This window comes from Xenopus laevis, chromosome 8L (assembly GCF_017654675.1).
Source record: "Xenopus laevis strain J_2021 chromosome 8L, Xenopus_laevis_v10.1, whole genome shotgun sequence".
In the NCBI taxonomy this organism is placed as follows: domain Eukaryota; kingdom Metazoa; phylum Chordata; class Amphibia; order Anura; family Pipidae; genus Xenopus; species Xenopus laevis.
The window spans coordinates 132,701,208-132,728,180 of NC_054385.1; the positions used below are offsets into that span (position 1 = coordinate 132,701,208).

At 45.9% G+C, this 26,973-nt stretch overlaps 2 protein-coding genes across 24 annotated transcripts in view; both read right to left on the bottom strand.

Moving 5' to 3' along the window:
• Positions 1-539: 539 nt before the first annotated feature.
• LOC121397260 (E3 ubiquitin/ISG15 ligase TRIM25-like) lies at positions 540-3,765 on the bottom strand. The gene has a single exon (XM_041573790.1). The coding sequence runs from the start codon at positions 2,401-2,403 to the stop codon at positions 1,159-1,161; it is 1,245 nt and encodes a 414-aa protein (XP_041429724.1). The 5' UTR covers positions 2,404-3,765; the 3' UTR covers positions 540-1,158.
• Positions 3,766-3,904: 139 nt separating this feature from the next.
• Positions 3,905-26,973, bottom strand: part of ubap2l.L (ubiquitin associated protein 2 like L homeolog) — a 41,609-nt gene continuing 18,540 nt past the window's right edge. For 3 of the 23 annotated variants that reach the window (XM_041573776.1, XM_041573771.1, XM_041573767.1), the window contains 21 exons: positions 25,651-25,703; positions 25,327-25,412; positions 24,567-24,744; positions 23,176-23,371; positions 22,596-22,858; positions 20,248-20,420; positions 19,747-19,948; positions 15,435-15,489; positions 14,958-15,126; positions 13,734-13,800; positions 13,347-13,536; positions 13,117-13,205; positions 12,042-12,095; positions 11,881-11,962; positions 10,892-11,109; positions 8,918-9,023; positions 8,031-8,150; positions 6,892-6,962; positions 6,537-6,734; positions 5,037-5,084; positions 3,905-4,579 (listed from right to left, as the gene is read on the bottom strand). In XM_041573776.1, the coding sequence (XP_041429710.1) occupies positions 4,484-4,579; positions 5,037-5,084; positions 6,537-6,734; positions 6,892-6,962; positions 8,031-8,150; positions 8,918-9,023; positions 10,892-11,109; positions 11,881-11,962; positions 12,042-12,095; positions 13,117-13,205; positions 13,347-13,536; positions 13,734-13,800; positions 14,958-15,126; positions 15,435-15,489; positions 19,747-19,948; positions 20,248-20,420; positions 22,596-22,858; positions 23,176-23,371; positions 24,567-24,744; positions 25,327-25,412; positions 25,651-25,703 (2,714 nt within the window). In that variant the 3' untranslated portion in view covers positions 3,905-4,483. The remainder of the gene's footprint in view (positions 4,580-5,036; positions 5,085-6,536; positions 6,735-6,891; positions 6,963-8,030; positions 8,151-8,917; positions 9,024-10,891; positions 11,110-11,880; positions 11,963-12,041; positions 12,096-13,116; positions 13,206-13,346; positions 13,537-13,733; positions 13,801-14,957; positions 15,127-15,434; positions 15,490-19,746; positions 19,949-20,247; positions 20,421-22,595; positions 22,859-23,175; positions 23,372-24,566; positions 24,745-25,326; positions 25,413-25,650; positions 25,704-26,973) is intronic. The other 20 variants (XM_041573785.1, XM_041573781.1, XM_041573778.1 and 17 more) reach the window with 12 other exon arrangements.

The following is a 26,973-nucleotide window of genomic DNA, read 5'->3' on the forward strand; positions in this document are numbered from 1 at the left end:
AGTGCTGCTTCAGCAGAATTCTGCACTGAAATCCATTTCTCAAAAGAGCAAACAGATTTTTTTATATTCAGTTTTGAAATTTGACATGGGGCTAGACATTTTGTCAATTTCCCAGCTGCCCCTGGTCATGTGACTTGTGCCTGCACTTTAGGAGAGAAATGCTTTCTGGTAGGCTGCTGTTTTTCCTTCTCAATGTAACTGAATGTGTCTCAGTGGGACCTGGATTTTACTATTGAGTGTTGTTCTTAGATCTACCAGGCAGCTGTTATCTTGTGTTAGGGAGCTGCTGTCTGGTTACCTTCCCATTGTTCTGTTGTTTGGCTGCTGGGGGGGGGAAAGGGAGGGGGTGATATCACTCCAACTTGCAGTACAGCAGTAAAGAGTGATTGAAGTTTATCAGAGCACAAGTCACATGACATGGGGCAGCTGGGAAATTGACAATAGCCCCATGTCAGATTTCAAAATTGAATATAAAAAAATCTGTTTGCTCTTTTGAGAAATGGATTTCAGTGCAGAATTCTGCTGGAGCAGCACTATTAACGGATTCATTTTGAAAAAATTTTTTTTTCCCATGACAGTATCCCTTTAACTGGTTTTGAGATTAAAACAAAACAGATCAGTTTCTCCCAAACGCTGTTACACAATAGAAGTCAGTTTACAGCCAGAATGAAATTTTTTTTATTTTAACTACAGTTTACTTTCAAACCTGAAAAACCGTCTGACGCCACCGAAGCAACACCCCAGTGTATGAAGCGAATCAGAGGGAAACTGTATGAATATAAAAATAAAAGGGTTTTCCCCACTTTGGTCAAATCCCAGACAACATAAGATGGAGGTTTCCACCTTCCTCTGGATCACGTGAATAAGGCAGGACTTACATGGGCACCGATTGAACTTGATAAACGGGTCTTTTAGTACTAGTAAAAGCGGAATATTATCATAACTGGGCTGCATTTCTAACATAGGTGCAACATTGAACTGGTGCAGTTACCAGTGGCAACCAATTAGCAAAGTTCTGCACCAATAAAATTTAGCAGAGGCCCGTGATCATCATTATACAAAGAAATCTAACATTTAAAGGAATGTAGTTCTCCTTCTTCCCTTTCTCATCGGATTGAAGCAAACATGGGCCGGATTGCAGAGAGCTAAGGACCCCACCTATGAATCTGTGTCCTTCAGACTTTCCAGGTGTCCCGTGTTATTGACCGAGCGGCCGCTTGCCCCAGAGGTCACTGAGAAGTCTAAGGATGAAGAATCTTGCCGATTCAGTGGCAGGGGAGACTCAGTGATATTTTCTGGTAATGAGTCAAGGCTAGTGGCCACATTAGTATCCGGCAGACTGGCTTTATCTTCCTGCCTCCTAATCCCACCCAAAATCTCATATAATCGTCTGAGCAACTTCTGTGGTGCCAGTCCCAAATTCTGTTCACTTACTGGAAACTCATTTGTATTATCTCCTATTCTGCCCTCATTAGGTTTCTCGTCAACCCCATAAAATTCAGCTCCATCGGATTCCCGTTCCTGTAGGACAGTGAGTGGATCTGCCATGTTGCACAGCTCCTCAATGTGACGGATCTTACTGGACAGTTCGTCCTGCTTTATTTCCAGCTTTTCGATTCGTTTAGACAGTATCTGCAAATGACAGGTCTCCTCCTGGCTGATAACTCTCATCAGTTTATCCTCTAGAGTTTGCAGATATTCCCTGATCACCTCAATGAGGGCCAAGGCTTGTTGTTTCTCCTTGGCTGCATTCCCTTGCACTATTATTCTCCGCTCCTGCAGACTCTGCATCCGTCTATCAGCTCTGTCTTTCATCGAGGTAAGACCATAGAGAACATTCCTCAGTTGCTCCTGCTTCTTCTCTGAGGCCTCACTCAGCAGTTCCACCTTGTGCCCCCGGTGCTCTCCAACCAGGCAGCAGGAGGCACAGATACAGACACCATCCTCAGTGCAATAATATTCCAGGATCTTCTTGTGTACGGAGCATTTTCTCTCCCCAAAGCAGGTGGTGGGTTCCATTAAGAGATGTTCTTCAGACTTGTTGTGCTTCCTCACATGATAATCACACAGAGAAGCCTCACACAACAGGCAAGACTTGGTGGCACTTACAAAAGGTTCACAGTAAGAGCAAAAGATTCTGACACCTCCTTGTTCTGAATCGATAGGGAGAAAACTCTCAGCCAAATTGTTCAGCCTCAGGTTTCTTCTAAGCGGAGGGCGCCTTGAAAATTGCTCTCTGCATTCAGGGCAGGAAGGTTTTTCCTCTATCCCCTCCTGCCAGTCCCATGTTTTCCGAATACAGACCCGACAGTAGCTATGGCCACACAGCAGGGTTACAGGGTCTGTATAAATCTCCCGACACAAGGGGCAGGTGAGTTCTTCTCTCACTCCAGCAGCCGCCATGATGCAGTGAATATGACAAGTAAGAGTGAAATATGAATCGTAGAAGACTCGTTCTACCACATTCCTTCACGCCAGCTACATTACGTGGAGCATTCAATTCCAGGACAGCATTAAAGAGCCACTGTCATTTTATTTCCCCTTTGTATTTGTCTAATAGACGTGCTAAATATGAAATTATTGTTTTCTTTGCTGTGCCTGATTTTCCATGAAGGTGTTAGTGCCTACAAGTGGCTCGTAGCTTCAGTCTTGGCAAAGCTGCCATTATCTCAGATAGAATGACCAATAATATCCATCCAATAAGGCATCATGGCAAAAGCAGCCATTGCATCGTGCCCAACTCTGGCCAGGGCCATATTTATATAAAGGCTGCCACTTTTTTTTGAACTGTCCTGCAAGCTCACGAATGCTTGTACTGACCACAAGTTTATTCTCCAAAGAAGTCCATGAGTGGAAGTGGTTTTCTCTCAGTTCTTTTCTTGAAGATGAGTGACCAAAACTGCATCTCCAAGTATTCTTCTGATACATGCAAACGTTCTATCGGCCTTTGCTCTCTGGTGCTGGTACCAAGTGTGTTACCTACTACTATCCCATGTAACGGATTTGCCCATAATAAATCAAATTAAAATATGTTTGGTCGTTAATACTAGTGATGTGCAGGATGACCCGAAACCCAAAGCTGACCACCAGTTGGCCAGGTTTGGGTTGAAATTTGTCCAAGCATTACAGGTTAGAGTTGGGTGCTGGTCAGACTGGGGGAACTACACTCAACTGCTCCCAAAGATTTCCCATCTTGAAACCAGAGGCACACACACAAGTATCCTACAGAACGAGAAGACACTGGTAGAGGTTGGGTGGGGGGTTGAGATTTTCCTAACCCCCGCATCCCTTGTTACTACACCCTAAGGTCATGTGACCATACCTTATAATACAAGCTTGAAACATGAAATGGGTGAAGTTTGTCATGGACTGAAACCATGGCAATTGATGTCCGGTTATCCTCTAAATCAGCCCCAAGCATATGTTTATCCTCAAATAGATGGTGTTGAGGGTTACTCTAGATTCATTTCTGGCTTTGCTCCAATCCCAGCAGTAGTATTAGCATCCAAGGCCATACTACACGGCTGGAAGCCCAGCTTCCCAACACCTGCTCTGTTCTCCCTCCACCCCCTCCCCATTATTCTCTTCTTCCATCAATGGCTCCCCTTATATTGTCCCCCAACTGGATCCAGCGCCTGTTGTGGTCAACGATTGGGACAATGTTTGGGGGCTGAGCTCTTAATGTCGTCACGGACAACTGGAATTGTCATGATGCTAATTTTTTTTTTTACTTATCTCAAATTTTAACACACATAAGGGTTGGTAAACTATTTCTAGTGACTTCAAAAAGGACACTGATCCTGACCAATCCTTTTACTCAACAGGAGTGACAGTTGTTCATCCATGAAGCAGCCGATGGCCAAGAGCTTTGGCCATAAAACAGAGTATCGAAGAAGGAGCATCATGTGGTTTTAAATTTATATAAAAAAACAAACAAAAAAAAAGACTGTATTTGTACACAACATACAAAAACATTAGCACTCAAGAGTCAGAGGGTTAAGGGGAGGATCAAGGAGGAGTCTGGTGGCTGCGGAGGGTCAAAAAGGAATCCAAGTCTGTACAGAAATGCAGCTGTGTTTTTCCTTTTATATATACAAGACGTTTATCCATTAAATTTAGAACACAGTACAAAAAAAAAACCACGTCAACTAATTAATCATACAATGGAGGTTTGATAGCAATCCATTCTAAGTATACAGAGAGCGCTCGCTGGAGAGGGGCAGATCCTTTCCCCCTCTCTTACCTCTGCAAAAAGAGGTAATAAAAAGGAGAAAAAAATATATATATATAAATGAAAACAAAAAATAATAATAAAGACCATCCCTCCCCTAAAATTGCAAACATTTCAATATCAGACTGCAGAAAAATGTGGAGAGAGAAAAAATACAAATTCTATATTACATATAAGAGGGAGGGTGGAGACGGGGGAGATTTCGGACTCTGCTGCTCTTCTTGCCTCTGTCCAGCAAACAGTGGCCGGCGGCTAGTTGCTCCCCCAGCTGTAGCTGCTGTAGGGCGATTTGCTGGCTTGGGATTTCTGCGTCATGGAGGCACCTTGGTTCCGCTGTACGGCGCCGCTCTGCGGGGAAAAGGATTAAAGCTCCATCAGCAGAACAAACCAACATCTCATGTCTCGGCCATAGAAACTCACACCAACTTCTGAAACTTCTCTGCAGCCCTTGTAGTCCAGTTCCTGCTTCATTCACATGGGATCTATTACTCTGATCAGCAATGGCTCCTACAGACCAATCAGTGCAGTCTCACCCCCACTTGGATGGGAATATTCAGGGAGGCAGAATTCATCCCAAGCAGACTTACCCTTTAAAATCATGAATTTCATAAATGATGTGGAATGAAGCAGAAATGGCACAATCACAATATGTAGAAGGTGCCCAGCACCGGACTAACAGGGCAACCCTGTGGCACAGTAGTGAGTGCAAGGTGAAGAGGACACGTGAAAGAGAGGGGGTGCAAGGGGAGGTCTCTAGAGGCTCCCCCACCCTGTGCTGGGGGCGCAGCACCATCTTGGCTTTTACCTGATCATCCTGCAGCAGGTGGTAACAGAAAATCTGCAAATAGGGCAGCTGGTGCAAAGTGTCCGGATATGCAAAATAAAGGGACAGACATTTAGCACGGGAAGGGCACCGGTTAGACTGCGCCAAGCCCACGAGAGCAAGCGTTAGGGATATTTCCAATATTAAATGAAGACACTTCCCCCTACTCCCTTAATATGGACTGTGCCGGGCTACAGTATGTCTTACCCCAGCCATTAGCAATGGCACTGTATGGGGGGGAGAGGGGTTGTAATGGTCACTTCCTAAATGATAAGCTGAACCTACTAAACCGACATCTATCCCTCAAGGGATTCAACCCCTTATTTAAAAATCCCCTACCCTACATAGACCCCCTCCCTCCAGCCAAGCTGCTGCCCTGGGTAAATGCCCCAAACTTTATACTTACCCCTCGGTGCAGATTCAGGGCATCAAAGTTCACGGCAGCCACATTCCTCTCTACGGTAATCTTTGGGAGGTACGTGCCGTATCAGCGCATGCGCAGTTGGAGCAGTCTGCCAGGCCCGAACAACTGCACATGCGCCGAAATTGGCAGAAGATGAACCGAAGATTAACGAAGAAGATGGCTGCCATGAACTCTGATGCCCTGAATCTGCACCGACGGGTAAGTAAACAGTTAGGGGCATTTACCTGGGGTAGCAGCTAGGTTGGGGGGGGGGGGTTCTGTGTAGGGTAGGGGTTAAAGGGGGAAGATGAAAATGTAATACAAGCTTAAATTACATTGAAATAAAAAACATTCTAAATATTCTGCATTGTTTCTGAATCAAATTTATCGTCACTATTCCTCTCCATTCTCTCTTCATGCAGCAGTTGGGTGTCAGATATTCACTGACAGTTAGATCCAATATATCTTATAGGGGGGCTCCTTTCCTAGCAGATGTATTAGAGCTCACTCAAATAACTGATTCCAGTACAAACAAAATAACTGCCTTTTGCACAAATCCTGCATGTAGAGAGACATGATGTCTGGTGAGTTTAATAGCGTGATCTCTAATACATCTTCTAGGCAAAAGGAGCCCCCCTATAAGATATATTGGATCTAACTGTCAGTGAATATCTGACACCCAACTGCTGCATGAAGACAGAATGAAGAGAAACAGATGCTGAGAGAGGAATAGTGAAGATAAACTTGATTATTTCAGAAACAATACAGAATATTTAATTGATTGTATTTAGAAAGTTTCTTATTTCAGTATGCCGAAGCCAATATTACATTCTAGTTTTCGCAATAGTTCCCCTTTAATTAATGAGCCCTTGTTATTTGCAATGGGAGTGACCGATTGCTTGCTTCTCTGCCCTTGTACATCATTAAGCTTTTGTACCATGTCAATGAGAAAACTCGCTGTTTATTGGTCTGCGTGTGCAACTGCTCCTCCCCCAAGACGTGTAACCAAATTATTTCCTTCGACCAGGGGAGCCCAGAATGTTTTGTTTGCCCTTTGTGCTGTGCTGCTCCAGGTTTACCTGAGCCTCCTGCTGGAGGTGGTGGTGCAGGATCTGAGAGTGAGGCTGCTGGTGTGGAGCCAGAATGTGCATAAAGGGAGCGGGTTGGTAAGCTGCGGCCGCGGCCGGGTTGATGGGACCCCCACTTGCCAGGGCAGAGGGCAGGTTAAATGATGTGGCCGGTGTGGCCGTGTGGAATCCCTGCTTCTCAAAGGACTGCTGAGGAGGCAAGAGATGGGGAAACGTCAGTATAGAAGTGTCCATGCACTGCCCCTAGTGGTCATACAGCGTCACATCAAGTCTGCGCCCATTCTTGTGAGCAGGGACACTGGACGAGGAAATGATTTGGGGAATGGAGCAGCAGAACTAAACCTACCTGCGTTTTGGAGTAGACCGAGCCAGAAATGTCAGGGACTCCCGTGTTGCTAGAAGTCACCGACACGCCTGCTGGGAAAGAAAGAGTGACGTTTTTTTGTGGTGAAGGGGATCCAGCAGGAGACAAAGAAAAATTGAGCCTTAAAAAGGCCACAAAATTGTCCAACCTCCCCCCCAGTATTACAGCAATACTCTTTAAAGGAACAGTAACACCAAAAAATGTAAGTGTTTTAAAGTAATGAAAATATCATGTAGTGTTGCCCTGCACTGGTAAATCTGATCTGTTTGTTTCAGAAACACTACTGTAGTTCATATAAACAAGCTGCTGTGGAGGTTAACTAATGGATAACAGATAACACCATTAGACAGAGCTTATCTGCTGTCTGCTGTGTAACCTGAGCTTTTTCTCCTTTGATTGGCTGCCCCCATGGCTACACAGCAGCTTATTTATATAAACAATAGTAGTGTTTCTGAAGCAAACACAGCAGTTTTACCAATGCAGGGCAACACTGCATTATACTTTTATTACTTTAAAACACTTATTTTTTTACATTACTGTTTCTTTAAAGGAGAAGGAAAGGCTAAAAGTAAATAAGCTTTATCAGAAAGGTCTATATAAATACACCAGTAACCCCTCAAAGTAATGCTGCTCTGAGTCCTCTGTCAAAAGAAACATCACATTTCTTTCCTTCTATTGTGTACTCATGGGCTTCTGTATCAGACTAACTGTTTTCAGCTTAAACCTCCAGGGCTAGGGCTTGAGCATGCTCAGTTTGCTCAGATGTGGTAAAGCATTCTGCAGAATAAATATAGCCTTATAACTTGCAATATTGTTGCTAATCTATTGGCAATAAACGCTTTCCTTCTCCTTTAATGGGAAAAAGCAGTTTAACGAGGGGGATTAGTGAAACCGAATCCGCCATGGCGGTTCCGATGCCGAGAGCTTGTTTAGCCCAAACACTAGAGACTGAAAAGATGAGCTGCCATTAATAAAAGACATTGCCATAAACACAAAGCCAAGGAGCGGGAAGCACAAGCAGACGGGGAGACGGGATGCAAAGGGGAGTAAAAGCAAAGAGGAAAGGGAAAAGCAGGAGTGGAAGAAACGGATCTGGGAGCAGAAAGACAGAGAGCACTTACCAGCGCCCGGTCCATTGGTGGCGACAGCAGCAGCTTTATTCTGAGCAGCAGCAGAAGCCCCACTAAATGCAACCTTACAGAAATCCCCCACGCTGGAAACCTGGCCCATGTCATCAAAGCCTGCGAACAGACACAGCCCTCAGCACAGGAACTGACACTCACTGCCAACAGCCACGCCCCCATGCCAACTCTAACCACTCCCACCCAGCCCTGAGTGCCGCCCACAAGCGAGGCATGAGCAGCCGCTCCAGAGAAAATCGAGGCATGCTGGTTATAAGGGGAGAGCAGCAGCCAAGTCTCTCTAGTGTGGGGGGAATGTGGGGATCCCCGTGAGAAGGGAGAAGGGGTTGCACAAAGCTCACCCCCTGCTGCTGCTGCTCAGGCCACCAGGGGGAGTAGACGCTCTGTTGCAGGAGAGGGAAGGAATGAGGCAGATAAAAGGGGTGAAGGAAGCGAGACAGGCGAGTGATCAGCCAGAAGTGGGGGGACGAGGCTCACGACACATATTAACTTGGGGTCTCCTGGAGGTAGAGCAAAATAAATCCCAGCACAGTAGACAAGAGCAAAAATTGCAAAACTGCAATTCCCAGGCATTCTCCCTAAATTGTTCCCAACCGGGTCCTGAAACAGCAGGAGGCCAAGGATCCCCCTATTCCTGGGTCCTCACAAATTCAGCTGCAGTATAGAACCGATTTAAGGGAAAATTCCAACTGAAATTCATTATTTTGGGTCATTATTCCACATTCTGGGTACAGGACTCACAAATTAAATAACACAAGGGCTGCACTACTCTCCCGGTAGTCATGTGACTCTCCACTACATAAATGTCAAGACAACGGCAGTCTCACTTTACGGCATAAACCCCTACCTGCCTTTAAATCACTTACCAGTGTTGTATCCATGGGTGCCATAGCTGGGCGCTTGTTGGAAAGCAGCGGCTGAAGTGTTAACGCCGACATTCACCCCGTGTTGTTTGGAAGAGGTAGGAGCCACCTGGGGAGAGAACGGGACATGTGAGCCGGACTCTGGGAATGGTCATGAGATGCCGTAGTGTCCCCTATCCACTTGCGGCCCCTACAGATTAGAGTCCAAATCAAAAGAGATCAGAGATAATCACAGAGCACCGCCCAATCAAACGTTGCCTTCCATCAGATCATTACATGGTCAACCACATAAGCAGCAAACACAGCAACATTGGCTGGCTCATTAGGGCATTAAGATTAGGGAAAGCAGGTTAGTCTCAATGCAAAGGCAGGGGTCACCTGGTTAGGCAACTTGGCGCATTCCGTTAACCCTACGATGCAATAGCAGTTGTGTCCATGACGTACTGGATCCCTTCATCAGTTCTTTGCATGTGCTATGGGGTCAGAACAAGAGCGGATCCCGGACGCTAGAGGATGATGTGTATCTAGGAGGCTAAGTCTGACCCAAATGGGTGTAAGATCTGACCAATCCAGATACTCATCAGGCTGTTGCACATCACTGAGACACAATGGGTCAATAAGTAGCCATTGGCAGCAAGAAGCAGAGTGAGTGACTCCACGTTAGCAAATACGGGAAAGCAGAAGATCTACAGACAACCCCCCCCTCCCAACAATTGCCCCAATACTAGTGGCAGAAACAGAAGATCTCACCTGAGAGAATTGTGGGACGTACCTGGAGTGTCTCCCCAAGGTATAGGAAAGTCTCTCCTGCAGGTCTGCTCCCCTGTTGCCTATCAGAGTGTGGGCAATTCAGAGGAGAGGTGGAACATACTTTCACCTCCAAACGAGGGGGGGTAAGGGATTGGGGGTTTGTTCATGTTGGGAAATGGGAAGGTTGAGAGAAGTGCAGTTGGCCAAGGGCATGGTCTTCCAAGACAGCAGGTTGTTGCAAGTTCTACTGACCTGAACATTTGCCTCAAGCCCTTTCTCTCTAACCTCCTCACTAATCCATCAGCAGAGATATATCCTGGGCAAACTGCGTGCAATCACCAGCCGCCTATAAACCCCCCCTACTAACATGACATGACTGAGGCTCGAGTCCCCAATGCAATAAGGACGGCTCAAGGCGAGCAGATCGGCCAACGTTTATTGAAAACACTTTTATTTAGATATTTACAATGTGGCAAAAAAAAAAAAAAAAGAAAAAAAGAAATCAACACATGTTGTACAGAGAGAGACAGAAGAGACGTGAGAGGGGTTGAGACGAAATAGTTCCGTTGCCTGCACTTGGGTCTGCGGCTCCACCTGGCTAATGGGATGGGCACCCCTCTAATCTGCAGCTTTCATATAGGGGTGACAGCTCCGTGGAAAAGGGGAGAAAAAGGCCACAAAATCCCACCCGCCCAAAACCAATCCAGTGGTCCTCAATGCCTCATCCTAAGCACAGGCCTGATTCTTGAAGGACGTATCAGTCACTGGCCAGTTCATGCCTGGGCACAAGCCATTCCTTTACTCCTCTGTGCCACTTCCAGTAAACCCCGCGCTGGACAGAACTTTGGCTCGTCACATGCAGCCGGGACCCATCACCCAATGTTAAATGGACTCGGCCCGGGATTGGCTGCCGATTCACTTGTATCAGGAACACCAGGACCGTGTGCGGGGGGATTTGGTGCCGTACAGCTAACTGGGGCTTCTTATTTGCAGAGAGGTACAGTTCAGACTTAAAAAAACAGTTCAAGGGCCGGTGTAATGAATAACGGGACGGGGAGGGGGTCAGGGGCTTGGCTTTTAGGAGGATGAAACACTAGGAAATTCAGCAGCATAAACTCTAAGGTGCTTTAACATTTGAAGGGACGTTGCAATCATCCCCCACACACCCACAATAACCCTCAAGAGCTTTGCGGGTGTCACAGGTTACTAAGGGTAAGGCACACTCACTGGAAACACGGCCGGCCCATACTGGAAAGTGCTGGGAAGCCCCGGTACGCCGGTGTAGTAGGGCAAGCTGGTGTAGCTGTAGCCTGGGGGTAGAGCGGCGTTAAGGAATGTTTGTTGCGTGGTGTGGTGTCCCTGCGCTTGGCTCTGCTGAGGTTGGGCCAGTGTTGTGGCAGGTGATGGGGAGGAGGCATCTCCACGGCCAAACTTGGCAAGGTCACCTGAAAGGGAGAGAAAACAAAAGGGGTCAGATGCATGAACCTCTTCATCATGTCAACTTGGGGATTGTATGGAATTACACTACATCTCCCATTTACCCTTAGGGTTATGAGAAATGTCATTCCAGAAGTAGCTAGAAATGTTCCACATTAAGTTTTGTGCTTCTGTACCAGCCCAAGGCAACCACAGCCCTTTAACAGTAAAGATCTGTGTCTCCAAAGATGCCCCAGTAGCTCCCCATCTTCTTTTCTGCTGATTCACTGATTCACATGCTCTGTGCTGCTGTCACTTACTGAGCTTAGGGAGCCACTCACAATATACAGTACACATAGAATAGAAATGTCACAATATAAGGCTGATTAGTAATTAATACACATAATTACTACATGGCAGCACAGAAACCAGTGCAATTAGCATCAGAATTGAATAATCAGCAAACCTGTAGCATCAGCTTATATTACAGCCAGGGAAGCTCATTTTCTGCTGGATAATTAGTGACGAGCCCTAAGCTTAGCTTCTCAACAGCCAATCAGAGCCCACTGAGCATGTGAGTGTCACAGACACTTTCCAAGATGGTGACCCCCTGTGACAAGTTTGAAGTCCTGGATCATTGCTGCTATTGACAAGCTCAAACTTTAGCCTCGTGCAATAAGTTCACTATATAAAATAGGACATTTTTAGCCACATTCATTTATAGGGTTTAGTTCTCCTTTAAAGGGTTCATGTCACATGCAGCAACGTTTACCTCTCGGACAGTTTCTGTCAGGACTTACCTGAGTACGGGTTATTCGCCAGGCTCCCATCTCTTCCGGTAAGCGGAGTGCTGGGCGTGGGGAACGGGATGCTATAATAATCCTAAAATACAGATTTATTCCATTAGGGGACAATGATAAAAATATTCACAATAAAGGCGATGGCATTAATCAGTACTCACCAATGGGAACCTCGTCTGCAGCATCTGAAGGTCATCGTAACCATATACCTGCGGCTGGGAAATAAAACAAGCGAGTGTAAGCTGCTAGGCACTGGGAGCGCACCATTTATCATATAAAATATGGAGGAAAGTGGTTGTGCCAATGCATGCTGGGATGGGTCTGCACATGGAGCAGGGTGAGGCTCACACAGGTGGAAGGGAACTTGCTGTGGTAACTAATGGCAGTACAACTAAAAACAGAAGAGACGACGAGGAGGAACTTAATGATCTTGCTTCCAGTACGGAGCTACTTAAAGGGATAGTGTCATGGGAAAACAAGTTTTTTTCAAAATGATCAACTTCAGTCACTCTTTACTGCTGTACTGCAAGTTGCAGTGATATCACCTCCTCCCTTTCCCCCCAGCAGCCTAACAACAGAACAATGGGAAGGTAACCAGATAACAGCTCCCTAACACAAGATAACAGCTGCCTGGTAGATCTAAGAACAACACTCAATAGTAAAATCCAGGTCCCACTGAGACACATTCAGTTACATTGAGTAGGAGAAACAGCAGCCTGCCAGAAAGCAGTTCCATCCTAAGGGTAAGGCCACACAAGGAGATTCAGGGAGATTTTGTCGCCTATCGACTACACACGCGGCGATTCGCTTTCTATAATCGCCCGAAGTTGCCTCAGTGCGACTATTGAAAACGCATTGCCACGTGTGCTTTAGCGCAGGCGACTGTTCATTGTAGCCTATGGGAAAACACGCTGAGGCAGTTCGGGGAGATTGTCACTCAGAAGACGAGGTCATTAGTCGATAGGCGACAAAATCTCCCTGAATCTCCTCGTGTGGACTAACCCTAAAGTGCTGGCTCTTTCTGAAATCACATGACCAGGCAAAATGAGCTGAGATGCACCTACACACCAATATTACAACTAAATACACTTGCTGCTTCAGGAATGACATTTTATATTGTACAGTGAATTATTTGCAGTGTAAACAGTGTCATTTAGAAATAAAAACTACATCATGACAGAATCCTTTTAACATCAGCACCAATGGGGTAGGGCCATAAACTGAAATGGTACTTACAGGATAGGCATGTAACAGACCGGGAGCCATGATGTATGGGTTTGGTAGCAGTGGAGGAACACCTGGAGGCAGATTTGGGGGTGCTTTACCTGCAACGTGGGATGAACACATGTGAGTACCACAACCATCAGCAGCCAAAATGCAGTAAGACCCCTCTAGGGCCTTCCCAAAGTCTCATGAAAGCATTGAGGAATTCTCACCCTTTCCCCTGGGGGGGGGGGGGGTCTTACCTGAAGTGGTTGCAATGGAGCTGCGTGAGGATGGGGCAATGGTGGAGCTGCTGCTCAGGCCTAGCACGAGGTTCCCTACATTGATATTAGAGGAGGCAGCGGCTGATGGAGTGGTGGGGACCGTGCTGGAGGCTGTGGAGAAGGCGGTAACAGACAAGTGCAGGCTGGTTTCCGTATCCACGTTGGTATGCTGCAAGGAATAGACGTGTTTGGAGTAAACAAGTGTTTCCTTTATGCCCACAGGCCTTACTTGCATGTCAGGCTACAAACTATGACAATGGAGCAAGAAACCCCAGGAATACAAAGCTAATAGGGCGCTCAGACCTCAGAAACTCAATTTATATCACACTGGGGCCACTTGGGGGCTTGACATTAGCAAATACTCACCAAAGGCGTCGATACTGAAGTCCTTACAGAGGAGGAGGTGGATGTTTGATGTTGGGAAGATAACGAGCTATGAAAAGAAAGGAACATTCATGTGGTTGATTCAATGCACTTTATAATAAATAAACCCCACCACCAGCAAATAAAGCAAGAGCTCATGGACATTTCATTGTACAGGAAATTGTGTGGCGGCACCAGCAGGAGGATCAGGCAGTTGGGAGGACTGATCATGTGTCTGGTGGGCTTGTTATTCTTGCACGCACTGTCCCCTCTTAATGACTACAGGAAGCCAGAAAAGGTCAACTGGCGTGCGCTATTGTTTAGTAGTAATTACTATTAATTAATACATTAATAAAGCCTGTGTTCATATACTGCTTAAAGGAACAGAAACACTAAAAAATTATAAGGGAAAAACACCCACTCCAATAACACATCCATCCTGGACAAAGTTAACTATCTTTGAAGTTTAATAAATAATAATAATGCGATAAAGTCCCACTTCCGGTTGTGTACTGTGTTTTAGAAAAGGCGATATGGCGACGTTCACTTACGTGCGCGCTCCAATCTCCTGCTAGCTGACTTTTTTTTTTTTTTAAACCCGGAAGTTAGTTGTCCCGGCTTCATGTTCTCTCCCCCCCCCCCTTGTTTGCATTCATGTTCAGGTCGAGAGAATTATTTCCTCAGCAGCATTTATTTCACTAAGGGCTGTGAGCAGTGAAGACAGCAGACAGATCAGCCATAAATCTTGCAAGGACCAGAGAAGACGTGGCAACTAAGTTAGAGTGCTCACATTCTGCTGCTTCACTGCTCTTAGCAAAATAAATCACACTGGTGAAAAGGCAGCTAACTTCCGGTTTTAAAAAGAAAGTCGGTTAGTAGGAGATTGGAGCATGTAAGTGAATGTCGCCACATCGCCTATTCCAAAACACAGCACACATCGGAAGTGGGATTTTATCACATTATTTATGTATTAAACAATAAAGATATTTAATTGTTTCCAGTATAGAAGTGTTGCTGGAATGGGGTAGAGTGGATTTTTCCCTTGTAAATTTTTAATGTTAATGTGCCTTTAGCGCTCAGCACTGGATTGATGTTTAACACCTCCTGCAGCATCACATCACCAGTCTCATTGGAAAGTACAACATCCCATTCCTTCCCTCATTCCCAGCAGGCACAGCCAAGCAGCACATGAAATACACAATCTAAACTCATGGAGTTGCCCAATACCTGAGTGGTGTGGGGGCATTTGGCAGATCCTCAGAGTGAGCGAGGCTGCTGAGCGGTGAGGAATGGGGTCCGGCTGTGGTGAGGAGGGAAGATGTAGACACTGGGTCGCTGAGAGGAACAATGCTGGAAGCAGAGGGTGAATCTGCCTTCAAGGTGGGCACAGAGGGAACTGGAAGAGACAATGGAAGGAGATGAATTCAGCATGAGTTTGAGCAGCCAGAAAGCAATGAAGATAAATGCAGTAAATACAGATTCAATGCTGGAAAGTTGTGCGCGCCTAGCAAAACCATCCGCCATAGGTGGTGACGGATTGCTTGCTTAGCCAGGGGCTATATTCATTTGGCACGCGGTGTCCCCCCTTTATGGCTACTGAAAGTCAGAAAGGGTCTACTAGCGTGCACTGCCGCTGACATACATGTAACATGTGGACACAGTACTTGTAAGGATCAAGTCACTAAAAACATGGATCGTACCTACCTTCAACTGAGACTGGGGCTTGCAATGTAGGAGCCTGCATGGAACTGAACCCATTCTGCAGAGACACAATCGGTGGTGATAGAACAGTAAGTGGGATAGAGATTTCCTGATCCAAAACAAGCAGCTTTGCGGCCGCACAGAGCAATAAACAGTCTATCCTGACAATCTCTAATGCTTAAATAACAATGGACTCACCATCCCAGATATGTGCATTTCAACTACAATTTCCAATTTACTGGGCACATATTCCAGGTTGGAAGGTGGGTTTAAAGAGATAACCCTGCAATACTGTGGGCACTCGTTCAGCCTATGGATACCTCGCAAGAAAATAAAGGTTAGGGCCACCTCTCAAACTGGATATTGACAGAACCCTTAAAAAGCAGATTTTGTGTACTCACCGTTAAATCTCTCTCTTCAGTCACTTGGGGGACACAGGGACAGTGGGTATAGTTGGCACCACTAGGAGGCAACAAAAAAAAATAGACACTTGATCCCTCCTCCTGCTATACCCCTCCTCTGAAGGCAGAGACACTCAGTTTGTACCAAAAGGAGAAACAGGAGGTTATTAATAATCAACAGAAAAACTGATAACTAATTACAAAAAGAACAGATGGTTGAGTCAACCAAGTCTGAAGCCAAGAGAAGGCCTCTATCCAGGGAGGGAAGCCCTGTGTCCCCCAAGCGACTGAAGAGAAAGCTATTTAACGGTGAGTACACAAAATCTCCTTTTCTCTAGGTCTGCTTGGGGGACACAGGTACTAAAGCTGTCCCCTGAATCAAGGGCGGGAAGTAGAGGCCTAAGTGGAACCAGCCACTGCAGCCTGAAGTACCTTCCTGACGTAGCGGGTGTCAGATGCCGCAAAGGTATGGATTGAGGTCCACGTTGCAGCCTTGCACAATTGTTCCGCTAAGGCTTGGTTGTGAAAAGCCCAGGATGCACTTGTTCCTCTGGTGGAATGTGCCCTGATTGAGTCTGGGGGAACCTGACCCTGTGATGAATAGGATCTCTGGATAGAGGAATCGTAATTTCCTGGTTGAGGAAACCACCTTGGGAAGAAAAGAGGGAGAAGTATGAAGTACTGCCCTGTCATTGTGGAAGGTCAACAGGGGAGACCTACAGGAGAGGGAAGAGATCTCAGATACTCTCCGTGCTGAGGCAATAGCCAGCACAAAATCGGTTTTCCATGTGAGCCACTGAAGTGGAATAGAATCCATGGGCTCAAAGGGAGCACGTGCAGGGCACTAAGGACTAGGGTTAAGTCCCAATTGGGCACCGGTGAACGTACCGGCGGCTTTATGTGGGCCACTCCCTGAAGAAGAATCATAACATCGGGGAGCAAGGCGAGACGTCTTTGGAACAGGATGGAAAGTGCAGAAAACTGAGATTTCATGTCCAGGGACAGTCCCTCCTGTATAAAGTCCAGAAGGTGTGGAGTGGAAAACTTCAGTGAATTGAAACCATTACGTTTGCACCACCAATGGTAAGTGGACCAGACCTGATGGTACGTGTTGGTGGTTACCGGTTTGCGGGCTGCGGGCTGCACGCATGGTAGAATGACAGCGTCAGAGAACCCCTTCCATCTCAGGATCGCGATTTCAGTAGCCATGCCATCAAATTGAGGTTGGCAGGACAAGGGTGAAGGATTGGACCCTGAGAGAGAAGGTCCGGGATGAGAGACAGCGTCAAAGGTTCCTCTCCTGAGAGATGTACTAAATCCGAGACCCAGGATCGACGGGGCCATCTTGGAGCTATGAGGATGAGAGCAGTGTGTTCTCTCTGAAGCTTCTTGATCATTCTTGGAAGGAACGCGAGATGGAAGTCCCAGGGAGAGATGAGGGTGTCTGCCGCCAGCACCAGAGGGTCCCTGGACCTTGCAAAGAAGAGAGGATTGTGACGTGATCCACCTCTGGCTTCCCCCATCTTTGAGTGATCTTGTGGAAGATGTTGTCCTTTAGAGACCACTAGCCGGGATCTAGGGATTGTCTGCCGAGATAATCTGCTTCCCAGTTTAAGAGACCTGGCATGAAGATGGCCGACAGGCAAGACGGATTGCCCATGTCTCAAGAAGGTTGATGTGAAGACATCGTTCCGATAGAGACCAGCGACCCTGCTCTGACCGACCCTCCAGCACTGCTCCCCAACCGGAGAGGCTTGCATCTGTGGTGAGCAGTCGCCATTGCGGATCCACTAGGGGTCTGCCCCTGGTCAGGTGACTGGTTTGCATCCACCAGGGGAGAGAGACTCGAGTCCTGCGGGATAGACGAAATTCCAGGAGAAGGGATTTGCGCCTCCAGGCTGCAAGAATATTCCACTGAAGCTCCCTGAGGTGACGCTGGGCGAAGGGAACTGCTTCTATTGTCGAAAACATGACTCCCAACACCTTCATGTAGAATCTCATGGTGTGGCACATCAAGAGGAGAGGCGGCACGAGGGTCCGTAGATGCTGGACCTTGTCGCTGGGACAGTTTGTGTCTGGGTGTTGAACTGAATCCCAAGGAAGACCTGTTTATATATATATATATATATAAAAAACAGGTCTTCCTTGGGATTCAGTTCAACACCCAGACACAAACTGTAAATAAACTGAAAATGCCTCCCCAGGGTACTGCTGAGTGCAAAGCTGATAAGACAGTAATTACAAAGCCTGCTGCCCTGTGGCAATAGCTAAAAACCCCACTGTGTCAGAAGTACTGCCCTGTTGTGTTCTAAGAAAAAACAGGGGGGGGGAGAGAAGCTGGGGAAGAGCTCTGCCCAGCGTGGTGAGACTGCTAGTAATGGAGACTGGAGCGTCGCCGGAAGATGAAACTCCTCATGAATCAATGGGAAGTAGGTGCCTGGGTGCTCAATGTAGAGTGCGAAGAATGGCCCCTCCCCTAGCAGTGACGTATGGTGCTGATGCGAGTCTTAGAAAAATGGCGCCTAACGCACCGGCGCTCACTTTCGGGTTGAGCACCGGGTACAGTAAGAGCAAAATCTTGCCCAGCCGTTGCCTCCCCAGGTAGAGTGAAAGACAGCCCCGGTGAAGTCGCTGGTAAAATAGTGGTGCACAACCCGTGCTAAGCCCACAATAACTCTCTTGTGCCGCTGACAGTGAGGACAGTAGGAAACATGAGTGTCATTCCCATTGCAGCCTGTGTGTTTGGTGGAGGCTGATTAACATACTGCCTGGGTCTGAACTAGTGACCTGCAAGTTGTAACAAAGTCTCCTATACTGCTGTGCAGGGCAGATGGTTTGTGAAGAGGGGGAGGTGCTCAGAGTGAATAGGCTGCTATTAACGATAAGTAAACCTTAGAAATAAGTGAATGTAAAATTGATGAGGGGGCTATTCTGAACACTTTTGCCATTTACATTCATTATTTATTTTTCATTACAAGATATTAAGGGATACATGTACTGTTAATATGAATGAATTGTGTTACAACAGCGCCACCTGCTGGTCATTTCCCCACCAGTCTGACCAGCAAGTAGTCAAGGAAGTTGTCAGGAGAAAGAAAGAGGCTGATGTTCTTCTGCTTAGGAAAGATGTGAGAAAGGTTTCTAATTTTATTACTTAGCAGAAGAACATCAGCCTCTTTCTTTCTCCTGACAACTTCCTTGACTACTTGCTGGTCAGACTGGTGGGGAAATGACCAGCAGGTGGCGCTGTTGGAACAAAATTCATTCATATTAACAGCACATGTATCCCTTAATATCTTGGAATGAAAAATAAATAATGTAAATGACAAGTGTTCAGAATAGCCCCCTAATCAATTTTACACTTATTTTTAAGGTTTACTTATCCTTTAAGGATATATGCTTACCTTAAATGAGCCACGGCAGGAGTTCCCAGACTATAGTGTAGGGATCCTTGGGGCATATAAGGAGGAATGAGCCACAGGATGGACCTGGCTATACCTCAGCCCTGTGTCCTGGCCAGCGCATCTCTCTCTGTATGTCAGAGGGAGGGAATCAATGCTGGATGGTCAGTGCAGAGCACAAGAGACCCCGGTGACATCCTCAAGTAATGGATCAGACTACTCAGTGTAGCTGTCCAGCTCCATATCATGTGAAGGAATTGGAATGAAATAAAAATAAGAGCAAAATAAATAGTAAAATACTCCTGAATGCAGGAGACGGTTCTAAACTCCTGATGACACAACGAAACTGAGTGTCTCTGCCTACAGAGGAGGGGTATAGCAGGAGGAGGGGGGCCAAGTTTCTATTTTTTTTTTATTGTGTCCTGCCTCCTAGTGGTTCCAGCTATACCCCACTGTCCCTGTGTCCCCCAAGGAGACCTAGAGAAAATCAGCAAAACACTAAAGGATCTTTACCTTGGACTGGCTGAGGTCTTTCTGTGGGGAGGATGAGGAAGATGAGGTGATGGGGTTGGGGTATCGGCGGGTCTGTGTGGCCCTCTGCTCGTACACTGGGCCCTGAGTGCTGCTCTGAGAGGTAAATGTTGTTGCCTGTATACTGCTGCTGCCCTGATAGGCAGACTCTGGGCTCTGATTGGTTGTGATGGTGTTGGATTCACTGTGAAGGGAGAGAAGAGTTTTAATGGCTGACACAAAGAAGCTTGGCTGTGTGAGAATGTGGGTGCAGACTCAAGATGAACCACCAGTTATTTCTGATGGGTCTTCTGTCAGCAACATATTACTTTGCCATGAAACTGTCCCCCCTTTGTGACTACTGATACAGCCAGAAAGGGTCTACTGTCATGGCATTCCTATAAGGGCTGCCCACCTTTAATAGAGCGCAGTACTTTCCACACCACATCTAATAATGTCAACATATAAAACAGGGAGGGTGTAGGAAAGGAGGGGCCAACTTACCTTACAGGACTAGTATAAAGGCTGTTTTGGGACTGGCTCACGGCCACATTTGTGGTGGGCGAAGATTCGTATTCTGGGAGGACGGGCTCAGATCCAAACAGCAAGGCTCCAAATTGCAGGTTTAACCCCGAGATGTCAGAAGAGCCAGGCATTTCCACTGCCAGAGCAGGTATCTGTAAGCAAGGAAATCACTGAATTAGACACGAGACTAACTGGCAACAAGTAAGTGTGAGCTCTTTACGTACATAGGACTAAATAGGACAGACTAGATACATAAGGCCATACTGGAGGGGAATAAGTCTGAGCTCTTTAGGTAGATAGTAAAAGGGAGAGACATAAGGCAATACTGGGGGGAATAAGTCTGAGCTCTTTAGGTAGATAGTAAAAGGGAGAGACTAAGGCAATACTGGGGGGAATAAGTCTGAGCTCTTTAGGTAGATAGTAAAAGGGAGAGACTAAGGCAATACTGGGGGGAATAAGTCTGAGCTCTTTAGGTAGATAGTAAAAGGGAGAGACATAAGGCAATACTGGGGAGAATAAGTCTGAGCTCTTTAGGTAGATAGTAAAAGGGAGAGACTAAGGCAATACTGGGGGGGAATAAGTCTGAGCTCTTTAGGTAGATAGTAAAAGGGAGAGACTAAGGCAATACTGGGGAGAATAAGTCCGAGCTCTTTAGGTAGATAGTAAAAGGGAGAGACATAAGGCAATACTGGGGGGAATAAGTCTGAGCTCTTTAGGTAGATAGTAAAAGGGAGAGACTAAGGCAATACTGGGGAGAATAAGTCCGAGCTCTTTAGGTAGATAGTAAAAGGGAGAGACTAAGGCAATACTGGGGGGAATAAGTCTGAGCTCTTTAGGTAGATAGTAAAAGGGAGAGACTAAGGCAATACTGGGGGGAATAAGTCTGAGCTCTTTAGGTAGATAGTAAAAGGGAGAGACATAAGGCAATACTGGGGGGAATAAGTCTGAGCTCTTTAGGTAGATAGTAAAAGGGAGAGACTAAGGCAATACTGGGGGGAATTAGTCTGAGCTCTTTAGGTAGATAGTAAAAGGGAGAGACTAAGGCAATACTGGTGGGGAATAAGTCTGAGCTCTTTAGGTAGATAGTAAAAGGGAGAGACTAAGGCAATACTGGGGGGAATAAGTCTGAGCTCTTTAGGTAGATAGTAAAAGGGAGAGACTAAGGCAATACTGGGGAGAATAAGTCTGAGCTCTTTAGGTAGATAGTAAAAGGGAGAGACATAAGGCAATACTGGGGGGAATAAGTCTGAGCTCTTTAGGTAGATAGAAAAAGGGAGAGACTAAGGCAATACTGGGGAGAATAAGTCTGAGCTCTTTAGGTAGATAGTAAAAGGGAGAGACATAAGGCAATACTGGGGGGAATAAGTCTGAGCTCTTTAGGTAGATAGTAAAAGGGAGAGACTAAGGCAATACTGGGGGGAATAAGTCTGAGCTCTTTAGGTAGATAGTAAAAGGGAGAGACATAAGGCAATACTGGGGGGAATAAGTCTGAGCTCTTTAGGTAGATAGTAAAAGGGAGAGACTAAGGCAATACTGGGGGGAATTAGTCTGAGCTCTTTAGGTAGATAGTAAAAGGGAGAGACTAAGGCAATACTGGGGGGAATTAGTCTGAGCTCTTTAGGTAGATAGTAAAAGGGACAGACTAAGGCAATACTGGGGGGAATTAGTCTGAGCTCTTTAGGTAGATAGTAAAAGGGAGAGACATAAGACAGTACTGGGGGGGAATAAGTCTCTTTAGGTAGATAGTAAAAGGGAGAGACATAAGGCAATACTGGGGAGAATAAGTGTGAGTTCTTTAGGTAGATAGTAAAAGGGAGAGACTAAGGCAATACTGGGGGGAATAAGTCTGAGCTCTTTAGGTAGATAGTAAAAGGGAGAGACTAAGGCAATACTGGGGGGAATAAGTCTGAGCTCTTTAGGTAGATAGTAAAAGGGAGAGACTAAGGCAATACTGGGGGGAATAAGTCTGAGCTCTTTAGGTAGATAGTAAAAGGGAGAGACATAAGGCAATACTGGGGGGAATTAGTCTGAGCTCTTTAGGTAGATAGTAAAAGGGAGAGACTAAGGCAATACTGGGGGGAATAAGTCTGAGCTCTTTAGGTAGATAGTAAAAGGGAGAGACATAAGGCAATACTGGGGGGAATAAGTCTGAGCTCTTTAGGTAGATAGTAAAAGGGAGAGACATAAGACAGTACTGGGGGGGAATAAGTCTCTTTAGGTAGATAGTAAAAGGGAGAGACATAAGACAGTACTGGGGGGGAATAAGTCTCTTTAGGTAGATAGGGGAAGGGACAGACTAGATGGGACGGACATAAGACTCTAAATACCTTGGATGTTAGTGATGCTTTCTTTTTCTGCGGCTTCATCTTCTGCTGAGAAGGCTGGGGGCTGCTAGACTGGTTCTCTGAAGACACGGGGGACATCTGGGGGGCAACGTTGCTCTTGCCAGGGAGAGGAGAAGATGGACATACAGACAAAGCAGATGAGGTGCTAACCACAGGCTGCTTCTCTTGCAGATACACTTCCATCATGGCGGAGGCCTGGGGAAAGCTTGGACGCTTGCTGAACGGGTCAGACAAACTCTTCATATCTGAAGCAACACATAAAAGATGCAACTTTATCGCAAACCCTTGTTGGAGGAGATAGAACTATTAATCACAATATGTTAGGAGCCCTAAACAATAATGGATCTGGAAATGTTGGATCTCTGCAGGAGAATCTGGCCAGATAAAACCAGAGTCGCTCCATACTGGGAACAACTTTACTTTTGCATACACTGTCCCCCCTTTATGGCTACTGAAATAACCAAAAAGGGTCTACTGGCATGCAGGGCCTATAGAAGCAGTGGGGTCATTGCACAGCAGTATCTATAGTAGTAGTAAAGAGAACAAGAGATGAGTAACTTACCATACTGTCCAAGTGAGGGGGACTGTGATGTGGCACCGAGGTCCCAGGAGGGGTTACTGGTCGTGTCCGACTGGGAATGCTGAGCTGCCAGTTGGGCAAGTGCCTGGGCGGTTTTGAACTGCTCTAGGAACTGGGAGCCTGTAGTAGTGCCACCTTTTGGCTCACCATCACTGAAGCCCTTACCCAGCATGCTGACCTGAGAGTAGAGAGGTTGTTACTCAAAGTATGGAATTAAAGGGAAGATAAAGTCTAAAATAGAATAAGGCTAGAAATGCTGCATTTTGTATTCTAAACATAAACATGAACTTACTGCACCACAAGCCTAATCAAACAAATGATTTATGCTTTCAAAGTTGGCCACAGGGGGTCACCATCTTGTAACTTTGTTATACATCTTTGTAAGACCAAGACTGTGCACATGCTCAGTGTGGTCTGGGCTGCTTAGGGATCGTCATAAATTATCAAACAGCACAAGTCAAATAATATCTGCCAGAAGCCGATACAGCAGGACTGATTAATAATCAGAATATACAGACTGCACTGGGTCCTGTAATCTAATGTGGATTTTTTAGTTTTTGTATTGTTTAATATAAACTTTCTCCAACTCTGCAGAACCAGTGGCTGCAGCAAAATAATTCTCCAAATAGAATCCCAGTTTATCTGTTTAAATCTGGCTCCATGATCTTTGTCCCTGCAGCTGGAAACAGTAAAGGGGATGTAAAGGCAAAAATAAAATACAGTTTTTATAAGAACCTGACTGTATGCAGTGAAATTCCCCCTTAATATACTTGCTCTGATTGCTGCAGATATGAATCTCTACATGGTCCGGCTGTTCTACAGGGAAACAAACAAAGCTGCTCGAGTTCTGGGAAGTCCCTCCCCCTTGCCGTTTGAAAGTATGATCGTTTCCCTGCAGAGCAGTTAGGGACCGTCTGAAGTTTCCTATCTGCAGCAGTTAAAGCAAGTAAATGAAGGGAGAATTTAACTGCACAGTCAGGTTTCTTATAAAAACTGTACACGGTTTTTTAATTAAAGTATATTGGAGATGGGTTTCTTTTTCATTAAAGTAAAAATGAGATTTATTTTTTTGGCTTAATATCCCCTTTAAACAGATGCACAGTAACTACATGCTAAGCTCATAAATGGGAGTGGTTTCATTTTTCTCCATGGCCATAAAACTGTGGTTGCCACACCGTGGCTCGTCATGCAACTAAAGTAGCCTGCAGACAACTCTGCTTTTGCGTACACTCTCCCACTTAATAGCCACAGACAAGAAGGGTCAACTGGTATGCAGGGAAGGGCCAGATGTGAGTGCAAGTTCTGTTTGAGAGTGTAAGCATGAGGGCACAGGTTAGTGTAAAGCAACAATTGTTCTCTGCAGCCCAACGTACCATGGTGTGATGCGAGAAGCTGCTCCCGGGGCTGGCCTGTGAGATGGGGTTCTGCTTGGTGTTGCTAAATACGATAGGCCCTGCCTGAGACATTGCGGTGTTTGGATTAGATTCAAGGCCGAGCGTCTCATTCTCTAAAGATGATGGACTCTTCCCGAGCAACACAGCCAGGTCAATCCTGCACAAAACACATCAGTTAATAGTGCTGCTCCAGCAGAATTCTGCACTGAAATCCGTTTCTCCAAAGAACAGATTTCCTTTTTAAATCTGACATATTGTCAGTTTCCCAGCTGCCCTCAAACTTCAGTCACTCTTTACTGCAAGTTAGAGTGATATCACCCCCCTCCCTTTCCCCCCAGCAGCCCAACAACAAAACAATGGGAAGGTAACCAGTTAGCAGCTCCCTAACACAAGATAACAGCTGCCTGGTAGATCTAAGAACAGCACTCAATAGTAAAATCCAGGTCCCACTGAGACACATTCAGTTACATTGAGTAGGAGAAACAACAGGCTGCCAGAAAGCAGTACCATCCTAATGCTGGCTCTTTCTGAAATCACATGACCAGGCAAAATGACCTGAGATGCACCTACACACTAATATTACAACTAAATACACTTGTTGGTTCAGGAATGACATTTTATATTGTACAGTGAATTATTTGCAGTGTAAAACGACATCATAAAAATCATGACTGAATCTCTAACACCCGAACCCCATCACTTGTGCTTTCGCTTTCATGGACAGCGGATGGCTACTTACCTCTGGCCTGCAGTGATGGTCACATTCTCAGAAGGGACAGGTACTGAGGATACACTGGAAGCTGTGAAAATCTTTGTTTCTGAGAGCTGGGGGTGAGAAATAGAATAGGATAAATCAAGCAACAAAGCCACATCCTGTGCACGGCAGGAAACAGACACTGCCTTAGGGCCAATAGCACCCTGTTCAAAGAGTGCAGAGGGGTCCCTGGATAGTTTTAAAAACACTCACTGAAGAGTGTATACATCCCTCTGTTTGACAAGCTTACTGTGCAGGGGCAGATACTGCTGAATGTGTGTGCAACGTGACCCCAGAGCATATACCTACATCTTCATTCCAGTCCTCCGTGCCCCACTCTTCAGTCGCACTCCTCCAAGCACCTAGCACAGAGGAAGAGAGAGCAGAGGGCGATTAGAGACGGGCCCTGGGGAAAATTATAGAGTGGCTGGACTGGAGGGGCAACCAGCAGCGGCTCAGCAGGACCTGTTATGTGATCAAAGGGAGACAGGCACGAATGAAAGCTCTTTGCCCCACATGAAACTGCCATGTAACTAATTCATTGCTGGGTTATTAGGTATATTCATATAGTGATTATTGCATGAGGAAGTGCGGTGCTTGTGTTTCATGGGGAGCCAAGTGTGCAGCACCCACACTCTGACGTCTAGAAGTGTCACATAACATGTGAGTAGAGAAAAATCTCCATTTTAAAGGACAAGGAATGCCAGTCACCGAGGGATGCCCAATGGTTAGGCGCCTCCCACTGACTAACCACTTAGAAGTAGAGAGAATCAATAAAAAGAAGGACCCTTTCAATTGCACCCACCCATCGTTAAAGTCTGATAAGCCCACCCTCGAATGTAAATTAAAACGTTTTAATATATGCATCCAAAATCAAAAACAAAGGATTAAAAATAGGGTTAGGAGGGAAAGCTAAAGTGGGTAGATCATCAGTAGCTTGAGAAGAGTCACGGAGGGTTAAATACTATTCAATCTTACATAAAAGTACCCTATATTGTTGCTATGCCCCGATTAGCTTAAACTATGCAGAATTCGGCCCCTCCACCTTCAAATGCAATCCCAGGTCAGTGACGTAGATAAGAAACTTATTTAGTAAGACTAACCACATATTAGCCATATTTCCTCAGTCTCCCAGACAACGCTTGCCCTAATTCTTCTTCTTCAAAAAAAGTTACATTTTGCCATGTGTATGAACTTGTACACGGGATGCCTGGAAAGCCAAAGAAAGATGGCGGCAGCCCGCCCTTCAGAGCTGCGCGGAGTGAAAAATAGATTTTTGTACTTACCGTTAAATCCTTTTCTCTTGTCCTACATTGGGGGACACAGGCACCATGGGGATGAAGATCCTGTTGCTTGGAGAAAGGACACTAAAAGGTTAAAGTGGCTCCTCCTCCTCCTGCTCTGGGCTTCATCCCCGCCTACCTCCTCAATCCTCAGTTTTCTGACCGAAGAAGAGATGACGAGCCCTACCAATTGCCCATGTGAAGAGAAGGAGCTCCTCCCCAATGCAAGCTAAGCACGGTATGAACCACCTGCTCTTTGAAATTGTTGCTATTTGAACAAAAAAAATTATATAAGATATTACCTGATCAATATTAACATGAACTAATACAGGGAGGGAAGGCCTGTGTC

Excerpts from the sequence above, each read along its gene's own strand:
- LOC121397260 (XM_041573790.1), bottom strand. The coding sequence starts at position 2,403 with ATGGCGGCTGCTGGAGTGAGAGAAGAACTCACCTGCCCCTTGTGTCGG.